Below are 23,407 nucleotides of genomic sequence, written 5' to 3'. Positions count from 1 at the left end.
ACTCAAAACCTGCCTCCTGTGGATCAAAGAACAGCCTTTGCCATAGCCACATTCTGGACAGTTTTACACTGACTGTCCAGCTCCTGCCAGGACACTCAGCTTCCCTCACTACCTTCTGCCAACAGCCGTGCCACCTTCCCAACTGCCTCCCACACGCTGGCCCTGCTAGCTACAAAAGGAAGGAGTTCAGATAATTTGTCAAATAATGGAATGGAACAAGGATATTTTTCTCTGAGGAAGGAGCTCCCTCCATCCAGCAGCCTGCAGAGCAGGCCAGGCCAGGCAGTCTCTGAGACCTGCTCACCAGCAGAGGAGTGTGGTTTCCTCAGGAGAGTGGGAATCCAGCAGTGTGCTTCCTGGAAAGGAAGTGCTGCACAGGGTTGCAGAGTTCAGAGGAAGTGTAGTGATGCAGCGAGCTAATGGATCCTTCAAGGGTTGTTCTGCTAGCCAGTGCCTTGGGAGGCCTGAACTCAACACCTCTCACGTCACTGATCCCTTTGGCTACTCCATTTCTGAAGCCAGCTACACCAGAAGAGCCCTGTGTGCTACAAGGGGGCTGCGCTTCCAGGAAATTGGGCCCCTCAGTGTGGGTCATGCCAAGCAAACCTTTGGAGCCATGTTAAAAAGTGTGGTGAATCCTAGCATTTCCATACAGCACACCAGGACAAAAAATACACTCAGTGCTGTGAAATGTTCAGATAAAAGGGCTAAGAGTAGAACACCAGTGCCACAGGCTGTTTCTAAAAAGGGAAATGGGACAAATGGAGTAGTTTCGCTGCTGGAGCTAAGTCAGGAGATTTCCCTGATCAATGCAGCCTGCAGCCAGCCCCACACAGTTTTTGATTTTGGCCATGTTTGCTCCTGTGTTGGCTCCATGAGTGGCAAGGATTGGAAGAAATGCTAGCAGTGCCCACACAAGTCTGCACTGTCTTCCAAGCACATGCTTCTCTGCAAGTGTGTTTTCTGTGCTGCAATACAAAAATTATTTCCAATGCTCTTTCCCAAATGGTGACTGCATCTCAAGTACCCTTACCCATGTCCTGCTGCTGAGACTTGCTAGCTGTTCCTGCCTGAGGCAGGAGAAACTCAACCAAAAGACCCACAGACAACAAAAAACAGTAAGTTGGGAACTGGGAATTGCTGTTTTCCACAGAAGTGGATTACTGTGGATGGGTTCATGGGTGTTTCTAGATCTGGTCCTGATTGCATATGCAAGAACTTAGCAGCTCCAAAGTCGTGTGCTTCTGTCTGTGGATGGAGAGCCTGTTGGCATGTGGCCCTGGCTCACCCTGCTGGATCTGGTGACATGAGCAGATCAGAAAGCAAATAGTCCCTTCTTTGGCACTTCCTACTCCCGCATTGCCACCTCCAGAGCCACTAGCATGGGGTACTCTGAGGGTACCCCTGAAGCGCTGCTGTCCTACGGACTGATTGCACATCTTGAGTCTTCTGAGGTACTAAGGATAGAAGTAGTCCCAGAGAGCACAGACTGGGAGACAAAGAAGGGGATCCAAAGCAGCTTCTCCTTGCTGCTGTCTGCATGGGTTGATCCATAGAGTCTTATATTTACAGCACTTTGCCAGGACTGCTATTCCCTTATGGCCAGTGGTGACATACTAATGAATGTTTTAAAGTGCTAAATAGCTTTGCTTTATAGAAAATACTAGTCCTACCCAGCCCAGTCCAAATGTTCTGTGATCCTGAACCTTTCTTCTTAAATGGGACTGGTGCTACATTGTGCCCACGTGAACCACCTGCACAAGCAGCGTTTATGTGGCAGCTGCTGAGGGTACCCGTCCCCTCCCTGGGACCCGCGTCAGTGGTGTTGGGGGCGGCAGGAGGGGTGGGTGGGTTGTGGGGAGATGTGTGGCTGCTTGGGAATTTCCTCAGCTGTGCTGGGGTGACTGAGGTTGCCTGGGGCTGGACTGACCTCCTGCCTGCATAGGGTTAGCATGGGATAGTACCCCTGGAATTCCTGGGGCTCCCAGTGTCACCTCCTCCGCACAGCTCTCCTTTGAGGGTCCAAGTTTCACAGCCAGAGCTGGGGCTTTTCTTCCTTTCTATCTCTGCTGTTTGTCTCAGAGAAAACCCATCGTGTTGTTTTTCAAGTGCCTGAAGGTGTTTTTCAGGGGTTTTTCAGGCTATTTTGAAGCTCATTTTTCCCAGATGTGCTTTTTCTTCTTCTTCTTCTTCTTTTTTATTGGTTTTTAATTTTTTTTTCTTCTTTAACTTTACTTCTTTGCCTTAAAGTTTCCGGCCACGTGACTTTCAGCTTACATCCTGAGGTTCTGAGAAACCACAGGAGGCTGAGACCTAAAGGGAAGGTGCAGAGGCTTTGAGAGGAGAGGCAGCAAAAGTGTTGGACTGCTGGGCAGGAGGACAGAGAGCTTCTGGGACGTGTAAGAGTAGGAAGCCAAGGGCCACATCAGAGGTGACAGAGGAGGGCAGAGAAGCAAGACAGAAAGCAGGCACACCAAGAGCACAAAGGAAGCTGAAGAGACCCTGGGAGCCAGAAACAGCAGCTATGCCCCACAGCTCTGACAGCAGTGATTCCAGCAGCTTCAGCCAGTCTCCCCCTCCCAGCAAGCAGGTAAAGCAGGGGCCCTTCCCCAGCTCTCCCCAGCTATTTCAGGGTGGGCCACGGGTGGGCAGGAGGTAGGGTGGCATCCACTGCCTGTGCTTTCACAGTGCAATATGGCAGAGCTTTCTAAGAATGGCTGTGGGGAGAGAGATGCAGGTTTCAGCCAAGGGCCCTGGCAGAAGCTCCAGCCACTAAGCTGGGTGTGGGCAGAGAGAGATGACCTGGTTCCCTGGGGCAATACCAGGGGCAGCTGGGGGCCCAGGACCCCCAGGCATGGTGGACCCTGTGATACATGCCAGGCAGGCAGGAAGTTTTGGTGTGATTTGGTGCTCTGGTGAGGAGCCTGAGCAGGCACCTCTGGCCGTGGACCACAGCAGCTCAGGGGCAACCTGCCTGCTTTCTGCTTCTGTGGACAGCACTCGGGGCCCAGAAAAGCCCTGCTACTTTGGATCTGCTTTCTTTACTGTTCAGCCTCAGCAGTTTTTCATGTCAGTGATGCTTCACAGAGGGATTTTGTTTTGTTGCATGGCATACCTTAATGCTTGGTCTTTTCCTGGCAGATACAGACACGAGTCTGAGGTATTCTCACTGCCTTTTCTGGCTAAACTTTATTTTATCTGTCATTTGCCATTTCTCTAGGGCTGGCAACAAGAGCAAGTGCCTGAGACTTTGCTCAGAAATCTTGAGGTTCATCAAGGCAGATGATTTTTGGCTTCCAAACAAGGATGGGAATGCATCCTGGCTTGCATCCTGGTAGAGACAGGGATAAAGCACTAGGTTTTCCAAAGGATAGGGACTGGACTTGATGCAGGATATGGGAGCTGCTATATCTGAGACATTTTCAGGGTATTGAAGGCAAGGATAAAACGGTTAAGTTCAAAGAAAAATATCTTGGGTTTGGGGGAGAGGGGAGAGGATGTGGACAGATAAATGGGCTGGGAAGATAACTTTTGTGGCTGAGTTTTGTAGTCTTGTGGAGAAGTGATGATGTGAATGTTAAGGAGTCCACAAGAGGGGCAGTACAAAATGAAAACAGAAGATGAAAGTCTGTGTGACAGTTTCAACTGTCAGAAGGCAGCAAAAGGACCAGATCTCAGCAGAGAATGGCTGGTGCATGAAGCTCATGACCTGAAGCCTGGAGACCTCTGTTCTCCCCTGCCTAAGGAGCTTGGGAGTGTTGCAGTCAGCACTGCAGGCATTGCTAAGGGATTCCAGAAAAGAGCAAGGACAGAGATAAGAGAGGTGGAGCAGATAAGATCTGTGTTAAAAACAAAAGCTCTGAGTCTGTCTAGTTAAACAAAGCAGGGGTCATATTGTGTTGTGAGGGTTTGCAACAAATAAAGCCTGAGACAGAAGGGTGATGGAGAAGGGAGGGACCTACAGGGGTGAAAAGAGGAAAACACATGCTGAATATCTGGAAAAATGGTATATCCAAGGAGCTGGAATGTCTGCAGTACCATTGCCCTGCAGAGAGAAAGGAAAGGAAATGGTTTTCTGTAGAAGAATTCAATTTATCTTTTTTTTTCCAGAGGGAGGTCCTTACTCTGGTCCATCAAACTATATCCCAGGCCAGTGTGTTGATGAAGAGAGAGTGGTCATTTTCCAGCTGTGCTGGGATTCCCAAGGATGTCAGATGTCCCCCTCCTGGCAACAGGGGTACTAAAGGCATCACACATCCCCTGTGCTACAGCTTTATACTGGTGTGGAGGGTGTGTCCTGTGCTTCAACGAAGTTATCTGCTGTGACCCTTTCCCAACTACTGCCCTGCAGGAGAAGGGTGAGGAAGAGAATTACCAAGTCATTTCCATGCCTTGTTTCCCTAGGACTCTTCTGATGACATGAGGAAAGTCCAAAGGAGGGAGAAGAATCGCATTGCTGCCCAGAAGAGCCGCCTGAGGCAGACCCAGAAAGCAGACACACTGCATTTGGTGAGCACTCCCACCCTTTCTCATCCTTGGTGCTGAGGACTCATAGGAGACAACTGTGCTTTCCCCCTGGGACTCAGAGCAGAGATGCTCAGTGGAGGCGGGACAGAAGTGAGGCCAGGGCAGGATGTAGGACTCAGCACTTGCAGTGAGAGCACACAGCCCAGGATGACTGCCACTGAAGCGTTTAGTTTTGCAGCTAGTTTTGAATCCATCTTTATCTCTCAGTCTTGCATTAGTGATTTCCTCTCCCAGTCTCTTCTGATTGAGCTCTTTGAAAGCGTAGTCTCACCTGGCTTGGCTCTCCCCAGGTTTGAGAGTTATGCCACCACTTATGCAGAGGTGCAACAGCATACAAAGATATTTTTCTGTGCCACTGTGGGCACCTCCAACAGCTCTTTCCAGTGTGAAGAATTAGATATCTGCCTTTCAGGAGGGATGGTCACTTCTGGCTGTGTGTTTTTGGGCAGGTGTATGTAGTCAGTGTTGGAGTATAAGGGATGGGATGCTCTGCATTTTGCACATTGATAAGTGTGTCCCATGTATTTTGGGCCACTGGTGGGAAGGATGAAGAACATGCAGCTTGCAGGGGCAGAAATCATCTTTATCCCTGTGCTGGGCTTGGCTGTCTTTTGAAAAGTGGTAGTTGAGCTCACGTTTGAAAAAACATCCTTTGATTTAGCAGTCTCCATATTCCCATTATTGGAAATAATTCTTGAGAATCTAGTTCTGAACCTTCCTCCTTACATAGTGCCCTTAGTCCATGGTTGGAGCTAAGTTTAGGGCAGAGACTTCACTCCTTTCTCAGTAGCTGATGAACCTTCTAGAGCTGACATGGCTCTAGGCTGATGACATCAGCCAGCAGCAATGGCTCTGGGCAGCTGTATCTATGAGAGGTGAGAAAATACCCTTTCCTTTGGGTCAGTGCTCTCTCTACAGTAATCCTAGATGTAGGTATGGGCTCTGAACTTCCCCCAGGAAAATTCTGCCTAGCTGTGCACCAAGCAGGATTGGGATGCTTTTGTTAGAGCAGATAACAAATCACTTGCTTATGAGATCACTACTGCTCAGCTAGCATTGATAGCATACAGTCCTTGCCTTCCCATTGGGATGGGGCAGAGGGGCTAAGTCCAGTTTGAATCCCAACAGGTAGATGAAAAAATGCAGGGAGACAAGTAGATGATGGATGGTAAATTTCTGCTAGTTATTTTTTCAATTCCAGTGGACAGTGACCCCCTGCTGCTCCTGGGTTCATTCCCTGAGCACTCTTTGCCTTTGGTCGATTCTGCATCAGGGACTTTGTTTCTCTGATGTGGTTCTTCATAGAAAAGCATGGCTCCTTTTGAGCTATGGTGGTATGAAAGGAGCCACCAGCTCCATCTGCCCCAGGGTTTTCCAGCTTGTGTTTTAAGGGGAATGAGTCATAGGAAAGCTGGGACTCCTGGCCCCTGGGTGATTCCCATCAGTTCCTGAGTTCAACAACAGTCTTGATTTCCAAACCATTTGGTCATGCCTGAGAGATGCTGTTTGCTATGTGAGCTCCTGCTGTGACAGCAGCTGTAATTGCTGGATGCATTTCAACCTGTGCACAGACTGGGCACCCTCCGGAATCAGCATGGCAGTGGAGGGGCAAGTAGAAGGTTTGCTTTGCCAGGTGCAGCTTTCCAGAGCCTCCAAGTGCTGGGTCTTGCTTTAGCACTCTCAGCTGAGTTTCCAATCCTCTGGTCCTGCCCAGGCTGCTGGCTTCATGGTCAGTTGATGCCTGCAATGCTTCAGCCTGGAGCTGGCTGCACTTCAGCAGAAGCAGAGGTATCAAAGGCTTTGATGCTCTCAGTATTGTTTAGACAAGGCTGAGCATCATTATTAACCCCTTTATTGTTATTCTCATTCATACCAGTATTAATTCAGTTTTTCTGAGGCCTTAGTTTCTCTTTTCTTCTGACTCAAGCGTCTCCCCTTCCTCCCCATCGAGCCGCTGCTTTCCTCGGCTGCTAGCAGGAAGCAGTGAGTCTCTTCTTTCCAGGGCCATGACAGGTTTCCTGTGGCAGGTGGTTTTCTGGTTAAAGACGGCGGTTATTCAACGTGCTCTCCCCCGGGGGCTGGGCTGCCCGGGAAGCGCCCGGAGATGTGTGTGTGCATGAGAGGGAGCGAGAAAGCCTGGGCGGGAGCAAGCCACAGTCAGTTCTCGTAAGCCGGGGCTGGGGAACGTGGCTGGGGCTGCCGGCATCGCACCCACACCGGGCCTGGCCAGCTGGGGGAGGAGGGTTTGCCCAGGCGTAGCTCTGTGATGAATTTACCAGAAATATGTAGCTCTGGAAATTCTGTGGGGCAGAGAGGTGAAGGACCACAGTCCTCATGTCCCTAGCTCATCCCTGTGGGTCCCATGCTGAGGAAGCCCCTGTGGTTTTGTCTCCTCAGGAGAGCGAAGACTTGGAGAGACAGAATGCTGCCCTGCGCCGGGAGATCAAGCAGCTGACAGAGGAAATGAAGCACTTCACCTCGATGCTGAGCTCCCATGAACCGCTCTGCTCCATCCTGACATCCCCTCCACCGCCTCCAGAAGTGCTTTATGCTACACACTCTTTTCACCAGCCCCACATTAGCTCCCCACGCTTCCAGCACTGAGCCAGCCAGCAGGAGAGCATCCTGCCAGCTCCACTGACAGCAAGAAGTAACTTTGTGGGGCTTGCTTTCCCATCCAAGGGAAGGAATTGGACAGATGGACATTCCTTCTTAAAGTATGTATTCTGAGTGATTTGCCTAAGACTTGCTCCCTATGCAGAAATGGCAGAGCCACCATGAGGCATCTTTGGACAGTTTCCAGCTTGGATTCTGGGAGGAAGAGGCAGTCACAAAAGGGCACCAAGCCCCTTCTCTGGTCCTTGTCTGGGGAGACTGACAGGAGTGTGCGGTACTGGCAGCCTCCATAAGAGCAGCTGGCCATGGCACGCAACAGCCAGACCTCCAGGAAGAGGAGAGGGAGCAGGGGTGGAGGGGAAGGTTGGGGCCACAGAGTGTCAGGGCAAAACTGGTTTATTTTTGTAAAATAAAGATTGAAAATGCTTAACTCCTTGTTTCCAAAATAGGATTTGAGTCACTCCTAAGGCCTGGTGTGATATAGTGAAGACACAGACTGCAGGATGGGAGAACTTGGGGCCCAGAAAACAGCCCTGCATGCACAGGAGTCTAATCCAGGGCCAGCAACCAAAGCCCCACTTTTAGAAGGGGGGCCCATGCTGTAGGCTGGGCAGACTGAAGAGCAGTGGTTTGTGGGGTGATGAGGTCCCAGGGAAGGATGGGTCCCTCTTTGCTGCAGGGCTCGACCTGGCTAAAGAGTGTGACATGCCATGTGGTGGCTATGCCTCCACATGCTCCCTTGCATGAGTGGAGGTGCACTGCCATGTTGTGCCAGCTCCCAGGTCTTGGTGGAGCCTTCAGTTTGGTCAGCAGCACAGCTGGGAAGGAGCATCATGGTATGGAGGGTGTTTTCCTGGAGTGCACGGGAGAAGCGGACCTAGCAGGACTCTTGCTCCAAGGTACCCTGCTAAGGCATGTAGCTGCAGCCTACATTCTTTCCCCTTGCCCATCAGTCACAGCTCCACATAAGGCTGCTGCACTATCTCATGCATTGAAACAAATGAAACCTGAAAGGTCACAGAGTAGATTAGTACTTCTGACTCTGATTTATTGGAAACACAAGCCGGTCCATACTGGCGGTCTCTGCACCTTACCCCACACCAGGCAGCAGCCCAGTTATCAGGCCCACTCTATACACAAGGCTGAAGCCCACCTGCCAGTGGTTCTGTTGCCAACAGTGGCTCAGGACTGCTGCCATCTTCAAGGAGCATCAGCTGCAATCTTTTCAGCATAGAGTACCACAAGTAGTGCTGCTGAAGTAGGCTTTTAAATGAGGGAAATAGACTGAATTTATAGATATCCTTCTTGCAGGCACAGAGAAGCAGCCTATTTCCAGATAGGTTTTGGCCCATCATCATAGCCCTCAAGAGTGATTGGGTAAAGTCTATAGTGTGCAGTGCTGTGCACATTTTCTCTCTCTGGTTTGCACTAGCAAGATGATAACCAAATACTGTCTTGTCTCAGCAAGGTGTCCTCAGGATAGGTGCAGGTAGCACTGTGATTTCTCCTGCCATGATCTGCTCAGAGGTTGGTGAGCCTCCTGCCTCCAGTTTCTGTGCCTGTATGGGGAGTACTGTGGTCAGGGATGTCTGGTGTGAGCACATTGGTCTGGGTGCCACCACCTTACAAAAGCAGTGCTGAGGCAATGGGTGATTGCAATGGCCCTCCCTGTCTGTGTAGCTCTGGAATGAAGGATGAGCATATTTAGGGAAGGACATAGGGAATGATGCTGGTTATTCCAGCCAGGGAGCTGGGTTTCTGCATATATGACATACAGAATACATCTACAGGAACAACTTCATTGTGTCTTACACTACCCCTCTCTGCTGGATCTCACACCAATAGGCTTCACTCTAACCATTAGTTCAACAGAGCTGCTGATTCCTTGCACAGGCTATACTTTGAGCCAGTCAGGCTACATAGGCTCTTTCCAAGGTGCTTTTCTCTGGAATTTGTCCCTTAAAGCCTGAGAGAGACAACTGACTCCAGCTCTAGATGAGCTTGTCTTTACAGGCTCTACTTCTGCTCCTTGAGCTTCTGGTGGATTTTACCCCAGATTTTTCACTTTTGCTGTTCCTTAGGGTTCTGGTGTTCCTGTGCTTCCTGGTTTACAGTCAGAAAAAAGCTACCGCTACCTTGACTGGGATTTGCTGTGGAGGGCACTGCAGGCTCATGCTCTTCACTGGAGGATGCAACAGAGTCCTGCCAAAGCTTGCAGTGTTGCACACAGTGAGAGATCTCCATCCTTGCTGCGACCTTTGTATTTTCTCCTGGCTATAAAATGCTAAGCTTTGTTTTAGCTGCAGATGGAGAAGGTCCTACCGTGGTGTATATGTGACCTATGCCCACACAGATATGGAGCCAATATTTCTGCTGCAAAGCTGCTGAAGTCTAGATCCTTCAGGCTGGGTGGGGTTCTGTGTAATGCCTGCAGAACTGCTAGACACAGTCACTGGAAACGTCTCAGAGATATTACTGCAACTCAGAACGAAAACAAGCAGCCAGTGGTGAGACTGGGAGACGGGTTTGCAACAACATCCTCTCCAAAACCTAAACAATATTCTTGGCATCATCAGTCAATGTGTCCTCCCTCTGCATGGCTGACTTCGAGCTGAAAGGCCTCCTACCAGCTTTGTGTTCAGCCATTCTGGGCAAACCAAGCCATTCTGGTGTTTGCTGGTCCTAGGAGACACATCTTCCAATCTGACCTGGCTTTGTCCCAGTCTTGCTCGCAAAAACCTGATCACAGGACATGATCTGCATGGTTCAAGCCAGTTTTGACCTCTGCTTTCTTCTGTAGTTGTGAGGTATCTGGGAGGCAGTCTCTCTTAGTTATAAAGAATGGCTCTCCTGGGAGAATATCCTTATCAGCCAAGCAGCAAGGGACAACATATCCTTTCTGCCCTTTTAAAGGGAAGTGTAGGGAAAAATATATTTTCTTAAGGATATTTCCAGAGCTGCACAACTGCTTGTTCGAGCTGTGTGAGGAGATTCCTTCACTTCTGTACTGGTCCTGTCTCTTGCTTCTCTTTCCCAGGCTCCCGGCCTCTCCTCAAGGCTCCTCACACATCTACTTTTCATTTCTAAGTAGCGACCTGCCTGTCTTCTGGTGTGGCCCTCACTGTTGTCCGCAAATGAACTGCAAATGAGCCTAAACGAGGAGCAAGGTGCAGGGAGGTGGCCAGGGCAATCACTGCCGATTGCTTTCGATTGTCTGCTCCTCCCAGCAATGCAATTGCTGTAATTTTCATTTCCTTGGCATCTGGCATTTCTCAAGTGTTGTGTGTGTTATCTGGCCATGCCCAGCCTTCAGGAGCACTGAGTTGCTGGCTGCTGCAAGCGAAGGGGATGCTTCTGGGCACACAGCTGGATATACCGGCTGGTGTCCGGGCCTGTGGAAGCCTGTCCCTGCCCCAGGAGAATGTCAGCGCCTTTCTGCTGTGCTACAGAGCTCCTCACTGAAAACCTCTCTCAAAGCAGTACAGAAGCGAGGGCTCACAGCAGGCTGAGAGACTTTTCCAGCCGGGGAAGGCCGGACAGGAGAGCCAGCTCTGCCCCGCAAGCACAGCCTGCCGAACACCGCGCGTGTGCTGGCCTCTGCTGGGCGAAGGCTGAGCGCTCCCAGCCCGCACCTGCGCTCCTCTTGCCAGAGCCGCTTTGGCAAGGGACAGACTAAGCAGCTCTGTTGCCCATTTCGCTGTGGCTCCAAAGTATTTATGCACTTGTTTCACAAATCCCATCTCAGAATTCACTTCCTTTAGAGCTGCCAGTCTGCATCAGCAAGAGGATAACCCCCTGCATGCTGAACCAAAGCAGCAGCTCACGGAAGAGAGACCTTCTCTCTGCTTCCTGCAATGATCGTAGTGTACAAAGCAGCACTAGTCATACAAAATGCTGCCTGGATGCTAATACTTCAGCACACAGACATCAAAGAAGATCAGGAATCACTGCTAAGAGGAAAAGTATTTTTATATACCACAAGCTGTCAAGAAGAGAAAAACCAAAGCATGCATGAAATGACAAGAGTTTCTCTGAGTGAATAGCCCTGTGGTCACTTTGTCTGTGTTCTGCTGTGTTTTTGCCATCTTATTGATTGTTGATCTGGAGGATATCTGAGCAATGAGACAGAGTTATATGTATCCATGAAGTTTTTTTAGGTTACTCAAAAACCCTACCCAACTAAATGTTAGGGAACATATATTCATTGCTTGCCGGGGCAGGGTTACAATCAATGTGCTAGGATTACAACATGAGACTATAATTTTTCAGCAGACATCAGCTCCCGAGAGTTCTCCTGTCTTAGAAACATCCACACAGTGACAACACACCTTCCCTCCAACTCTTGTACCAATTCTGTGCTTTTTGCTAAGACACAATCAACTTTTCTGCCTTCACAACAGCAGTGGTTTGGTGCCATGGTCCTCAGAACTTTTCCCAGGTTTGGTTTTATTGCTTCAGTGTGTGTGGGAGGAAGAAGAGGGACGTGCCTAAGTTCAGCAGTGAGGCTATGCACATTTCCAGCACTCTTTCGTTATTAATTAATGTCAGCTGCAAGCAGTAGAAGATTAAAATCTTTTTCTCACATCATTGCCATGAACTGGTATGACCCACTGAGATGGAGGCTGGAGGATGCTGAGTAAGAAGGGCTTATATACTTCAAGCTTTGGTATTTGGGGTTAATCTGTGACCCTGATCTGGACTGGGTGTGGAAATCTAGACTATGGCTGAGTTTTGAGGCTAACTTGATCTTTTTTCACTTCTTTAATTCTGAGCTGAACAAAGACATCTTCATATCTCATGTGCATGCCTGGTGCACAGCAGAGGAGTGAGGTGTGTTTGCTCCAATAACAGAGCTTATGCACAGCTTTCCTCACAGCTGTCTATATCTCCACAGCTTTTCACAAGCAAAGGTTGAGAGCTGGGCTTAGATACTCAAGCAACACAGCAGGCTAACCACAGCTACACAGTTTTTAGATTAGAGCCAGTTCTCATCCGGCCTGATCAGAGGATGGGGCAAAGCAAGTTGATATGTTTGCAGAAGGCCATGCAGAGGGAGCATAAGCACCCTGTGTCTGGAAGGGTGTGCACTAATCAGAAACTGGCACCTTTGAGGTATCTTGTGCCCAAGAGCTCTTCCATCCTGTGCACTCCTGTGACACTCCTCCTACATCTTCTTGCTGCAAGGAGGCAGCTGTGAATATTAGCACTTCAGCCATGCCCTCCCATCTATTCTTCACAGTTCAGACTTACATGATTCACCCACACAAACATCACATCTGAACTGGACAGGGTTAAATTAAAGCCTTTGCTCTGTTAAAGCCAGGCTTTGAACAGGGAGATCGGATTTGCAAAGAAGTGATAAATCCAAGCTGCTCTTGGGCAAGCCCTTGCAGCCCAGGCTGGAAGGTGTCAAACTGGAAAAAAATCCTGCCCCTGGCAGGGCCACACAAATCACCATAACTCTTTGTGGCCCTGTAAAATAGACACAGATGATGCATCCTCACCAAGAGAGTGAGAGCTACACATGAAATATGCTGAAGGGGAGCAAAACATAATTTCCCTTCCCTGAGCTGTACTTTTGAAAGGCATAAAGTTTTGGACAGTACAGGTTTGGTGCTCAAAGTTAGCCCCTGCACAACTTTGGTTCTTCTGAGGTCTGCAGTCTTCTTTAGGTAAGATTTTAGACTGTGCAACTAAGCCATTGTGTTTTGTGTAGAGGAAGGTAATTTTTGCAAAATTTTGAGTGCTGCAGAGGTTGCCTGCTGCACTGTTATGAATGGAGTTGTCCATCACTGTTCAGATCTTCACACTGAAAATGTAACAGGAAAGATTTTTAAGGGTTTAGGGTATCAAAATAATTGTGTATCTAAACTACAGTAATAAACAAATCTATTGCCTGTATAAGCTCTTGGGATGCAGAAAGCTCTGGGTGCCAGCAGAGGGTTTGCAGTGTTCCCTGTTCCATCAGGGAATACCACTGGTTTTGTCCAGAGCTGCAGCCCTGCCAGCCCATGCTTCACAGCATGTCTCCAGCTCAGCACTGCATCCAGGTGTGACCCCGAAATGAGTGGCTCTGCCAGCTATTCGAGTCTTGTCAACTACCTAAACTCTGAAGAACTTCACTAAAGCAGTTAAGGTGCTGAACTCAAAATAAAACCTTCTCCCTCCACTAACAAAGATCTTGGAATCTTTCCTGCAATGTCTGTTGTGAAAAGTTGTGTAGGATATCTGCTGACAGCTTTTCTAGACCTAAATGCTATCAGTCAAAATGTGATAGAGCCACCTAAGAGGTAAGCTAGTTAGGCTTAGTAAGTGCAATGAGGAAATTTAAAGGCACAAATAACAAGGCTGACAGTTTGAAAGCAAGGGGACATCCTGTGGTCCTTTGAGGTTAGATACTTCCCATTTAAAGGGAACCTAAAGAACTGCATGGATGTAAGATCCTGTAGATCCTTGACTACTTGCTTTTTCTTAGCAGTTTTCTTCTTTTGTTCACCTACTCCTGGGATGTCCGAACCAGTGTGGAGAGAAAAGACACCAAGGAATTATACTTTCCAGAATAATTTTCTACAATAATTTTTGCACGCCCTCCAAGCCAATTTTCCTCACCCATTCATATTGCCTTGCTTGTCATTGTTGCCATCTGGATTATCATTGCTGTCACTATCCCTAGCATTTATATTTATTGAGAATAGCAAGCTTGTTGCAAGGCTTTACATAACATAAAGGAACTGTGTGTACTAATTGGTCATAAAGGCAGCATGTATTCCAAGACTCTCAGTGTTGGATTTCTTGAGATCAGTAGGGAAGAAGATTACAGAAGTTAGGTTCTACCTGATGGCCTGTACTCTAACACTTCATTTGGGTCCTGCTTCTTCCTCTGATTTAGTGCATTCCAATCTTCACAGATACTTTTGGCTCTAGGATCCTATAAGCTTTTTAGCACTTCTGTTAATCTCCATGTAAAGGAGTTTTCCCTCTAGCTTTAAAATCCACTTCAAGGGGTTGTCCTGAAATATAAATAATTTTTCATGGCTAAGAAATTTTTATATAAATATGCTGTGATGAGGGAAATCCAAAAGCAGCTGCTGTGTTGCTTCAAGAAGGGAAAGAAGCATGTGAGTAGAAACAGATGCAGCAATAGAGGAGGAAATGCAAAGCACAGGGGTTTTATTTTAGTATTTTATAATTAGAAATTGGCAAATTATATAAAGGGGTGATTGAGTAGTTCACAGAGTTAGTAACAAAACAGCCCTGAAATCCAAGGACAGGAGTTCAAGGAAGTGTGGGCCTATAGGTATGAAAAACCCTTGTCTCACTAGGCTTTGAGGAGCCAGTGCTGCTTCTCTACCTGGCTCATGTTCACTTGACAGGCCATGATGGTCCTCTGAACAAATCCAGATTGCCATCCTAAAAGTTGCCTGTGCATTTCTTTTCTTGACTTTGTTTTTCAACTGCTCTTTGATCAATCATAGTGATTACCTCTGTGTAACTTTGATTTCTGTATAATATTGTGGAGAATTTTATAAAGATATTTTCAAATCTTATCAGCCTAGAAGTTAATCTTCTGTGCTTTCTCACTGTTTTATTGTTAGAGTTCTCAGACTAAGCAGTTGTTGAACCATAATAGTCTTATTCCTGCTCCATTTCACCTCTGCCCCACCTGCACCGCTATCACTCATTGCATTCCTAATAACATTTTGATTACAAATTTGTTACTTCAAATTCCTCTGTTCATTCTGTTGTCTCAGTGCAGAGCTTCGAGTTAACTTAGGTTGCCTAAATTTATAATAAATGGGACTGAAAACCTCTTTTCTGGCTTTTGCTTCTGAATTTGCCTCTCTTACTTTTTTATGTAAAAGGGCTCCATTATGACTATGTTGTACTACTGTGAGAAGCATCCCAGTTGAGGCTGGAGGTTCATTGGCAAAGCTGTGGGCTGCGGAGGGAGAGAGTAGGATGGTTTGCAGCTCTGCCCTGTGGAACTTTAAGCAGAGTACATAGGGAAGACTGCACTGGCTCTGCTTGTCTTCTGGCCTCTGCTGGGAGTAGGAAACTCAAGCAGGTGACAAGAACCAAGCTCTGTGAGGATACACAGCACGAACTACTTAAAGTGACATTTGTGCTCCTTGGAATAATTTGTGCAAAGCTTTTTCGTTTTGGGGTTTTGTTTGTTTTCTTTCATGGTAAATAAGAACATAAAGGCATGAAAGCTGTTTGTCTTTGCTCCTGACAGTAGGTAGATAACTCAGAGGACGGCGGCAGTGACCTCTGACAGTGCTCCACCAAGTATGTAAAAAGGTTACGTTATGATGCAGCTATCAAGTAAATACATGCCAGAGAAAATTCACTTTTTCATACTCTGTATTCCTTTGTTTCAGGAATACAACATCCTAAAGACACTGCTCCCATTTTTCCAAACAAATTTTGACCTGTGTGTTAAATGCTGGAAGAAAGCTGAACACCAGCAAACTTGTGTCCTTGTGCTGAGGAATGTTTATGCAATTTTGGTAACATGATGCTAATTTAATGAGCTGTAGATCATAAATGATCTCCAGGCAGGCATCTCCTGGTGGAGTTGCTCAAGTAATGGGAAAACAAGCCCTGACTCATTAACTGCGAATTCCCCATGAGAATGGAAACAAACACCACTTTGGGCTCTTTTACTTCAGTGACGCTGGGATGTTTTAATTTTGATTTCACTGGATATTTTCACTCTCTAGTGTGCCGTGTTGAGAGAAAAACCATCAGAGGCCAACCCAAACGAAACCCAAACGCGTTCCTCCTCCAGGACTCCACCCGGGCACCTCTGGCGGCGCCGGGCATTGCCCACTCGCTCACAGCCTCCCCCAGGTCACAGTTCTGCTCAGCCCACGTCCCGTTCATCACGGGCGGCCGAAGCCTCTCCTGCCCCCGGCCCTCGTAACGCGGGGGGGCCTCTCGGCGGGGCCGGGCAGTGGCGGGGGGGCGGCCGTGGGGAGGGGGTGGCGGTCCCTCTGCCGCGGGGCGGGCAGCGCACCGGCAGGAGCCAGGGCAGGGCCGCTGTCCCGCGAGTGCCCCGGCGGTGCGAGGCCGTACCGCGCCCCCCTGGGCGGGCCGAGCCCCTCCCGGCCTCGCTGCGGGGCGCGGCGGGGCGGGGCGGAGGGCGGGCAGGCCCGAGCCGGGGGCACCTCCCCGCTCGGGGCCGCCAGGGAGCTCGGCGAGGGCGGCCGGCCGGACGGGGTGTTTTGGGCAGGTGGTGCCGGCGGGGAGCCGAGCCGAGCCGAGCCGGGCGCGGCCCACGGTGCCGGCATGGTGTTGCTGGAGCCCGCCGGGGCGCCGAGTCTGTCGACTGCGGCGGGAGGGGTCGGTGATGCCGCCGCCGTGGTACAGCTGTCCCGGCTTCGCTGGGCCGTGCTGCTGCTCTTCAGCAGCTACTCCCTGTGCAACGCCTTCCAGTGGATCCAGTACGGCAGCATCAGCAACGTCTTCGTGCGCTTCTACGACGTGAGCGCCTTCGCCATCGACTGGCTTTCCATGAGCTACATGCTCATCTACATCCCCCTGCTCTTCCCTGTCGCCTGGCTGCTGGACAAGAGGGGCCTGCGCTTCATCGCCCTGGCTGCCTCGGCCCTCAATGCTATGGGTGCCTGGGTGAAGCTGGGCAGCCTGAAGCCGCACCTCTTCCCCGTCACTGTCCTGGGACAGGTCATCTGTGGCCTGGCCCAGGTCTTCATCCTGGGCATGCCCTCACGCATCGCCTCGGTCTGGTTTGGCTCCCACGAGGTCTCCACTGCCTGCTCCATTGCGGTCTTTGGGAACCAGGTAATGGGCAGCTGCACCCCGGCTGGCTGCGCTTGTGGGGCGGGCTGTCACCTGCGTGGCTGGAGACTGGAGGTGCTAAGGGAGCAAACCAGGGAAGGGTAAGAGATGTACATGGCCTGAAGGCGGCCGCAGGGATAACACGAACTTACATGAAATTCCCTCTGGAAAATGCATCTGGTGTTTGGAAGGATGCCACTGGTGTTAGCCTGAGGGGGCTGATGGTGGCAGAGGCAAGTGGGACCTCCATCTACAAAGTTCGGGGCAGCGGCGGGGTTATGTATGATTCTGGCTTTGAGAGGTCTTTGGCTGAGGCTCTTCTCCAGTGGCCTCCGCTTCCTGTGTGTGTGAGTCTCCAAGTCCAGGGCTGCGATTCAGTAGAATTATGAATGGCCTGGGGGGGAAGGCACGGTGCTGAGAAACTGCTTCAGGCAGAGAGTCTTTCAAATCTGCAGTTGCATCTGGACTTGACGCTGCAATATCCTCTTCCTGCTGACAGCTAGATGGGACAAAGGAGATTAGCTGTCTGCTGAAAACATTGTCATTGGCCTCTGGAGGAAAAGGACTTTAGCACTTTCATACCTCTTAAAAGTAGGTACAGTGTTTCCACAAGCAGTTGCTTTGAGAAAAGTTCCATTGGGCCAGTGTGAGGTCAGCTCCCCGAGCACTCTTTAATCAATACAGGTGCCTGAGGCCGGTGACCCACACTTGCTCAAGCTGTGAGTGTCTTTTCTTGTAGCCAGAGAAGATAGATTTTTACACAGCTTTGAGAGGATCAGGTCACCTTCGTGACCCTTGCACCGGAGCTCGTGCTCATTCAGTTGGATGAAGTGAATAAGCCAATACTGATGCAATGAGGCATAAGTGAAGTGAGCCTGGCTCTGCAGCCCTGACCCAAAGAAGAGGAAAGTGGAATGTGGCATTGGCTGCTGGGCCTGTGCCCTTTGCTGTGAGATGCAGTGTACTCCCCTGCATGTGACTCTTGCTCCACCCTGGACCGTTCAGCCTCTGAGTGACTGCCATTCTGATGTGAATGGTTTTCAATTCAGGTAGCTTCTAATGCAGACTCCTTCTTCCTGTGTTTCTGTATTTATTTAGATACTGCTGAGGTGAATGCTTGGAGATGGTATTTGAGGAACAGAAGTTTGCAGAACAGCACCAGGGAATTAAGGGGACCGCTTTACATCTTTACTTGAGTGTGCCTAAGCTTTCCTTTTTGCTTTTATCATCCCTTCTAGTGGGCTGGTTTTCATGTGTTTTTAAAGTAATCTTTAGAGTGGAAGGCATCTAACCTGGCATGAGCAAATAAGTAACTGAGCATGTTTCTGTCAGACTTTTAAAAAATTATTCAGGTGGAGTTACTTAACAATGTGCATTAGAAATCCAAACAATGAGGCTGTCTGCCTGTGCTATATGGCTGTGTGGAGCCATCAGCATCCCAAAAGGAGTGGCTTAGTGTAATGGTTGTGAAAAGCAAACTTTAGCTACCCTTTTGGTGCTCCACGCTGCTCTGGTGGTTGCACTGACATGACAATGAGACCTCAGTTCAGTACATAGACTTTGCTTTGTAAGCCCAGACTTTCCTTTTAGAGAATCAGAGAAGTCAGGAATGGTAGTGACTAAAGACAGAGCATAGTCCATAGGCAAGATCTATTTATTCCCATAGTCAGGCATAATCCCAGTGAATAAAAACTAGCTGTTTTGTTTACTGGTGAGGTTTGGCAGGGGGAAGAAATAGAGGCATACATTTTTTCCTGACTTTAGTTAAAGACTGTATTAGGGAGTGTTAGCAAAGGGTATAGTACAGTGGTTTTGTAATTGCAGTATGGTAAATTATTCCCTATGCTCATTTTTCTACAACTGTATGGTTTTCCTTCCCTTGCCATGTCACTTAGTTTAATTATTACTGTTATTGAATACCATGCACTGTTGTCCCTCTCGATTAAGAATTGCAAGCAACTTCATGAAGACGCAGGGAAGTATCACTGCTTCTTTATTTGCTATACCTGCCCTCTTTCTGCTCTTGCTCTCTTGGTCCCAGGCTGCACTTCAGCAATGCTGTCCTGAGGAAAGCCCTGTCTGCTGGCTCATCTCGGTCTGCCAGGGCCATGTTAGCTCAGGACACCACCTCTGCTTGCTTTGAACCTTCAAGTTCAAAGTTAGCCCTGAAGAGTAAATGATTGAATCAATCAGACTAGGTGTTAAATGCCCTTAAAAAAAAAAAAAAAAAAAACAATCCCTAGGAAGTTATTATAAGCATCTCACTTGTTTCTGGCCATATTCTGGTTGTGGTATCTGAAGTGCAAAACCCGGTTAGATTGAGGACTCTTGAATCAGTGCTGGAGAGCTTCTAGAAGAGTGTGAACACCTGTGGATGTGATCACATTCTCTTGTTTACCCACTGCTGGTTTTCATGACATTTTACTTTTACCACATTTTAACAGGAATATACATAGATGTTTTTCCATTCTTTTTCTTTGTCATGGAAGCTTATGTGTGGGGAGGTATAGAATAAAGTTTGCCTGTTGGATGCTTTGGCATTAATATATTAGTGTTATTGAAATACTACTGGCTTCTCATTGCTTGAAAGACTAGGAAAAAATCTATATGGGGACTCTTCCTTATGCTGAAGATCTGGGAGACAGAAGCAGAAGTGTTATGGAGAGCTCACGAATATTCTTCAGATGTATTTTAATACTGGCAGAAATTTGTCTGACAATGCTTATGAAATACAGCTGTCAGTAGTAGTGTGCCCACTACAGTGTGTGCATCAGCAGTGCTCCCTGTGGAGCATCCCGGTGCTGGATATCTGTGTGAAGTCCCACACACGAGGTAGATAGGAGAGAGCGGTCTGGGTAAGGCCATGCTGTTACCATTATGTTGTATTGATTCATCAGCTGCATTCCTCTTTGGGACTGTGGTTCAGACCTGACAGGCAGCAGCAAACAGGCTTCTAACCTTCTGTGCTGATGGCAGCCTGGCAATCATGCTTTCTGGTGACAGGACCACGGTGGGAAGAAATGCTCTCCTGAGATACTGGCCTTTGCAGGAGTGTGTGCTTGCTGGAGCAGCAGGTCCTGCCCCTTCATTAAGCACACTTGCTCTTCTGTAATGTGGGGATGAGGAAGCACATGGTCCTTTGGCATGACAGAACTAACATGGTGGTGGGAATGTTTAGGTAGCGAGGTAAATTTTCATGGCATTTTGAAATTTATAAGCTGGAGTATGATGGCCGGGTACCAGCTCTCTCCTTCAGCTGCCATGGTGCATGCTGAACTGCTGTGCATATGCTGTGTTTTATGCATATCTCACTCTAACTAGTTGTCACTTGATGGGCAAAGGGCATGGGCAGCACGCAGCGAAGTGTATAACTGTTGCACACAAAGAACATTTGTGGATTTGATTTGTATTGCTTTGCCACTAGTATTGGGGTTTAACGGGCCTGTTAAATGATCTTTTTGCAGTAATTTTGCCTTTTTTTCTTTCTTTTAAGCAGAGCTAAAAAAAAAAATTGATGTGATTTGGGAGGAAAGAAAACTTCAGCCTCATATTAAGCTCTGCTTTAGGGAAAAAAATCATGCAGCACCTTACTGATCTTAGGATCTGTCCCTGTTCTGATGTAGCTGCCATGTGACTTTAGAGATTTAGGGCTTCCATAACAGAAACAGCCTGAGGCAGAGGTTTTAGGTGGTATCTGCAGCCTGTTGGGAATGCCAGTCTTGAAGTGATTAGGTGATGGCTTTTGAAATGGACAAACCTGGCGATAAGCTGTGAATGAAATTCAGGGTAATGTTTTCTCTCTCACTCCTGGTGGGTCCTTTTATCTGTTTTGAACTGGGGGAAAGAGGTTGCCTGGGGTAGTGGCTGAGGTGGGTATTGCCATGTAATTGGGTCTGCAACATCTGAATAGCCATTGCTTTTGAGCTGGTGATCCTACAGTGCTGTTTGTGCTGAGCATGTGCCATTGTTTGATGCCTCACTGTTTTGTACCTTTTGTCCTTCAGGGAAGGCAGCATCTTAAAGTCTAAGAAGCATTGTGGAAATATATCATGTCCTGTGGAGTCCCTGTCTTCCAGTCTTTGAGTGGACTTTTAGACCTTCTTTGGCTGCTCTCTCTCTGCTGGAGGATTCCCACCCCTTCAAACCATTCCCTGTTAGAAATATGGACAGGTGGTGATCTGTCTCACAGCCCTCTGGCTTGGCCCTGTATCTCTGAGTTTTAGCTATTAGAATAGAGAAGATTTTAGTGGCAGTAGCTAATGTTGGCATAGTTGCTTGTAGTGATAGTAGTTAATGGGTGACATTCTCCAGCCTTGTCTCCTTTCTCTCCCTGACAAAAAAAGGACAGGGTGGATCAGAGCACTTGGATCTCAAGGAGTGCTATATGGCTAACTCTCCAAGATCCTGGACGTGGCTCAGTGTGGGAGGGCGTGCTGAACAAATAGCAGTGTGGCTTTTGCAGGAATGCCTCCATTTCTATAAATGTACTTGAGAGCCTGAAATGAACTTTTTTACCCATTTCATCTGGTGCTCCCTTCCCAGACATACACCAAAGGCAGCTCCTCTTTCTCTCTCACAGAAGCTGGCTTTTGGGTTAAGTTCTGCATGGGAGTTTAAATGAATGTCTGCAGTGTTTCTGATGGGAGGGCCAGCAAGCACCCTCAGCACTTACCCTGCAGGATATCCAGGATTATCTGTATTAGGTGACTGGGGTAGGTCCTTGACCAAAGCATGTCCCCACTGAGGATTCCAGTAGCAGCTGAGGTAGCTGTCAGAGCTGAAACCCCTCTGTTTTGTTCTCTCTCCTGTCTACTGCTGTTGTTTTGCTGTGTTGCATTTCTTTCCCAGCAGACTGGGGGAAGGTGCATTCAAGGCTGGCAGGCTCTGAATGACTCGCACAGGGGAATAGTCTTCACTGTACAGCATTGCACCATATTCAGCATTATGAGATGATGCCACGGAAGCAGAAGTGTGACATGGAAGAGTTTGCTTTGTTTGCAGATGAGCTTTGGTTTTGCAAGTGTGGTTTGGAGAAGCAAAGTGTCTCCCACATTATTGGGAAAGTAAATTGAGCTTAAGCTCTGTCTTACCACAAGGCTTGATTACAATTTTTCCTTCCGTAACTAGAGTACTTTCTTATTTTTTCTTAAAACACTGCAAGAAAGTTATGTAAACTGTGCAAAAATGTACATTGGCTTCCTGTCTGTCTGGATTTCAATAGGCTCTTCTAATTTTGCTGTCAGTGGTATGGAAGAAGCATATTCTGGACACCAATTTGTACAAAAGTTTACTGTGTAGGAACTGGCAACTTTTGCTTAAACAGCACCTCAGTTGGGCGTTTTCAATTCTCCTATAAGCCTTTTTTATGGCTGGGACCTGTGCTGATAGCAAAGTATTGGGAAGCCAGTGTGCAGTTGCGAGGCACAGGGTGTGAGAAGGGGGTAGCTGTCTGCTCTCTGCAGGTCATGATATATGAATTATAGGGCCAGAAGGTTCAACTACTCTGGTGAAATGTCATGGTTACGGTTCGAGTGGCACCTGTAGTTAGAAAAGGAGGGAGGGCCTAGGACAGAGCTTTGATATGCAGACAAGAGTATAAGATGATGCTGTGTTGTCCAGAGCTCTGGAACAAGCATCTCCTTAAGAGTTTCACTGGCTGAATCCAGAGGGAATATGGAGTGTATCCTCCTCACTCTCCAAAGTCTTGGCTTGGGAACTTGCTAAGACCACACTGAAATCATGGTTTCTGAAAAGCCTGTTGTATTGGTGTTTATCAAAGCACAGATCTTTTGATTGCTACATTTTCTGTCCACTTGGCCAAACCAGCTGGCTGCTGGTCTCAAGGTTTCCTGGGACTTCTGCTTATGCTGAGCCTCCTAAAAATTATCATCACTTTTCTCTTCCTCCATTCCCAATTTGAATATTTGGTAACAGACCATTTGGTATGTTTATGTGCAAGTAGTGTGGATTTTCTGTTGACTTGTTCTTTTGAACATGTAGATGAATACCAGCTGGTCCAGATGCCCCATAGAAGACATTTGTTTTAAAAAATTGAGTAATATCTTCCACTCATAACACATTATGTCATGAGTGATGGTCCAAGACCTCTTTCTTGAATGTTCTCCTTCCACAGTGATCATCTTTTGACCCTTTTGTCAGGTTTCCCCATTTTGTTGTGTTTGAAGAGTTTTCACTTAGTTTGTAAGCTGTTCTGGTGCCTCTTTTGGCCTAATTATGGTTTTGCTTTAGCTTGGTCTGTTGCTGCGCGTTTGGGGGGACCCTTCGGGGTGTCCCGGGGGCCTCCAAGGCTGTGAGTTCGCTGGTAGCAGCAGGCAGGCAAGGAGACTCCACACGGCTTCTGAGGGTGCTCATTAGATGAGGTTTATTGGGGTCCTACCCCCGGGAGGCAGCATGGTTTCTGAGGAAGAGGGGGGAAAAGGGGAGGGGGAGAGAGGGGCTGAGC

General features: G+C 48.2%; 2 protein-coding genes across 7 annotated transcripts in view; both read left to right on the top strand.

Annotated features, from left to right (window-relative positions):
* The first annotated feature begins 1,846 nt into the window (after nucleotides 1-1,846).
* Nucleotides 1,847-7,573, top strand: BATF (basic leucine zipper ATF-like transcription factor). The gene is made up of 3 exons (XM_068192805.1): nucleotides 1,847-2,590; nucleotides 4,405-4,509; nucleotides 6,925-7,573. The coding sequence occupies exons 1-3, from the start codon at nucleotides 2,525-2,527 to the stop codon at nucleotides 7,129-7,131; spliced, it is 378 nt and encodes a 125-aa protein (XP_068048906.1). The 5' UTR covers nucleotides 1,847-2,524; the 3' UTR covers nucleotides 7,132-7,573.
* Nucleotides 7,574-16,398: 8,825 nt separating this feature from the next.
* Nucleotides 16,399-23,407, top strand: part of FLVCR2 (FLVCR choline and putative heme transporter 2) — a 35,123-nt gene continuing 28,114 nt past the window's right edge. For all 6 annotated transcript variants that reach the window (XR_010999917.1, XR_010999916.1, XR_010999915.1 and 3 more), the window contains exon 1: nucleotides 16,399-16,947. Coding sequence is in view for 3 of the 6 variants with exons in the window: in XM_068192802.1 (XP_068048903.1) it covers nucleotides 16,435-16,947 (513 nt within the window). In the remaining 3 variants the exon portion in view is untranslated. The remainder of the gene's footprint in view (nucleotides 16,948-23,407) is intronic.

The sequence above is a fragment of the Anomalospiza imberbis genome, chromosome 6, assembly GCF_031753505.1.
Source record: "Anomalospiza imberbis isolate Cuckoo-Finch-1a 21T00152 chromosome 6, ASM3175350v1, whole genome shotgun sequence".
Taxonomy (NCBI): Eukaryota; Metazoa; Chordata; class Aves; order Passeriformes; family Viduidae; genus Anomalospiza; species Anomalospiza imberbis.
The sequence above is the reverse complement of the archived record's forward strand: the minus strand, read 5'-3'. Positions and strand labels throughout refer to the sequence as shown.

Excerpts from the sequence above, each read along its gene's own strand:
- BATF (XM_068192805.1), top strand. The coding sequence starts at position 2,525 with ATGCCCCACAGCTCTGACAGCAGTGATTCCAGCAGCTTCAGCCAGTCT. Across the intron at positions 2,591-4,404 it reads CTCCCCCTCCCAGCAAGCAG|GACTCTTCTGATGACATGAG; the intron begins GTAAAGCAGGGG and ends TTGTTTCCCTAG. Across the intron at positions 4,510-6,924 it reads AAGCAGACACACTGCATTTG|GAGAGCGAAGACTTGGAGAG; the intron begins GTGAGCACTCCC and ends TTGTCTCCTCAG.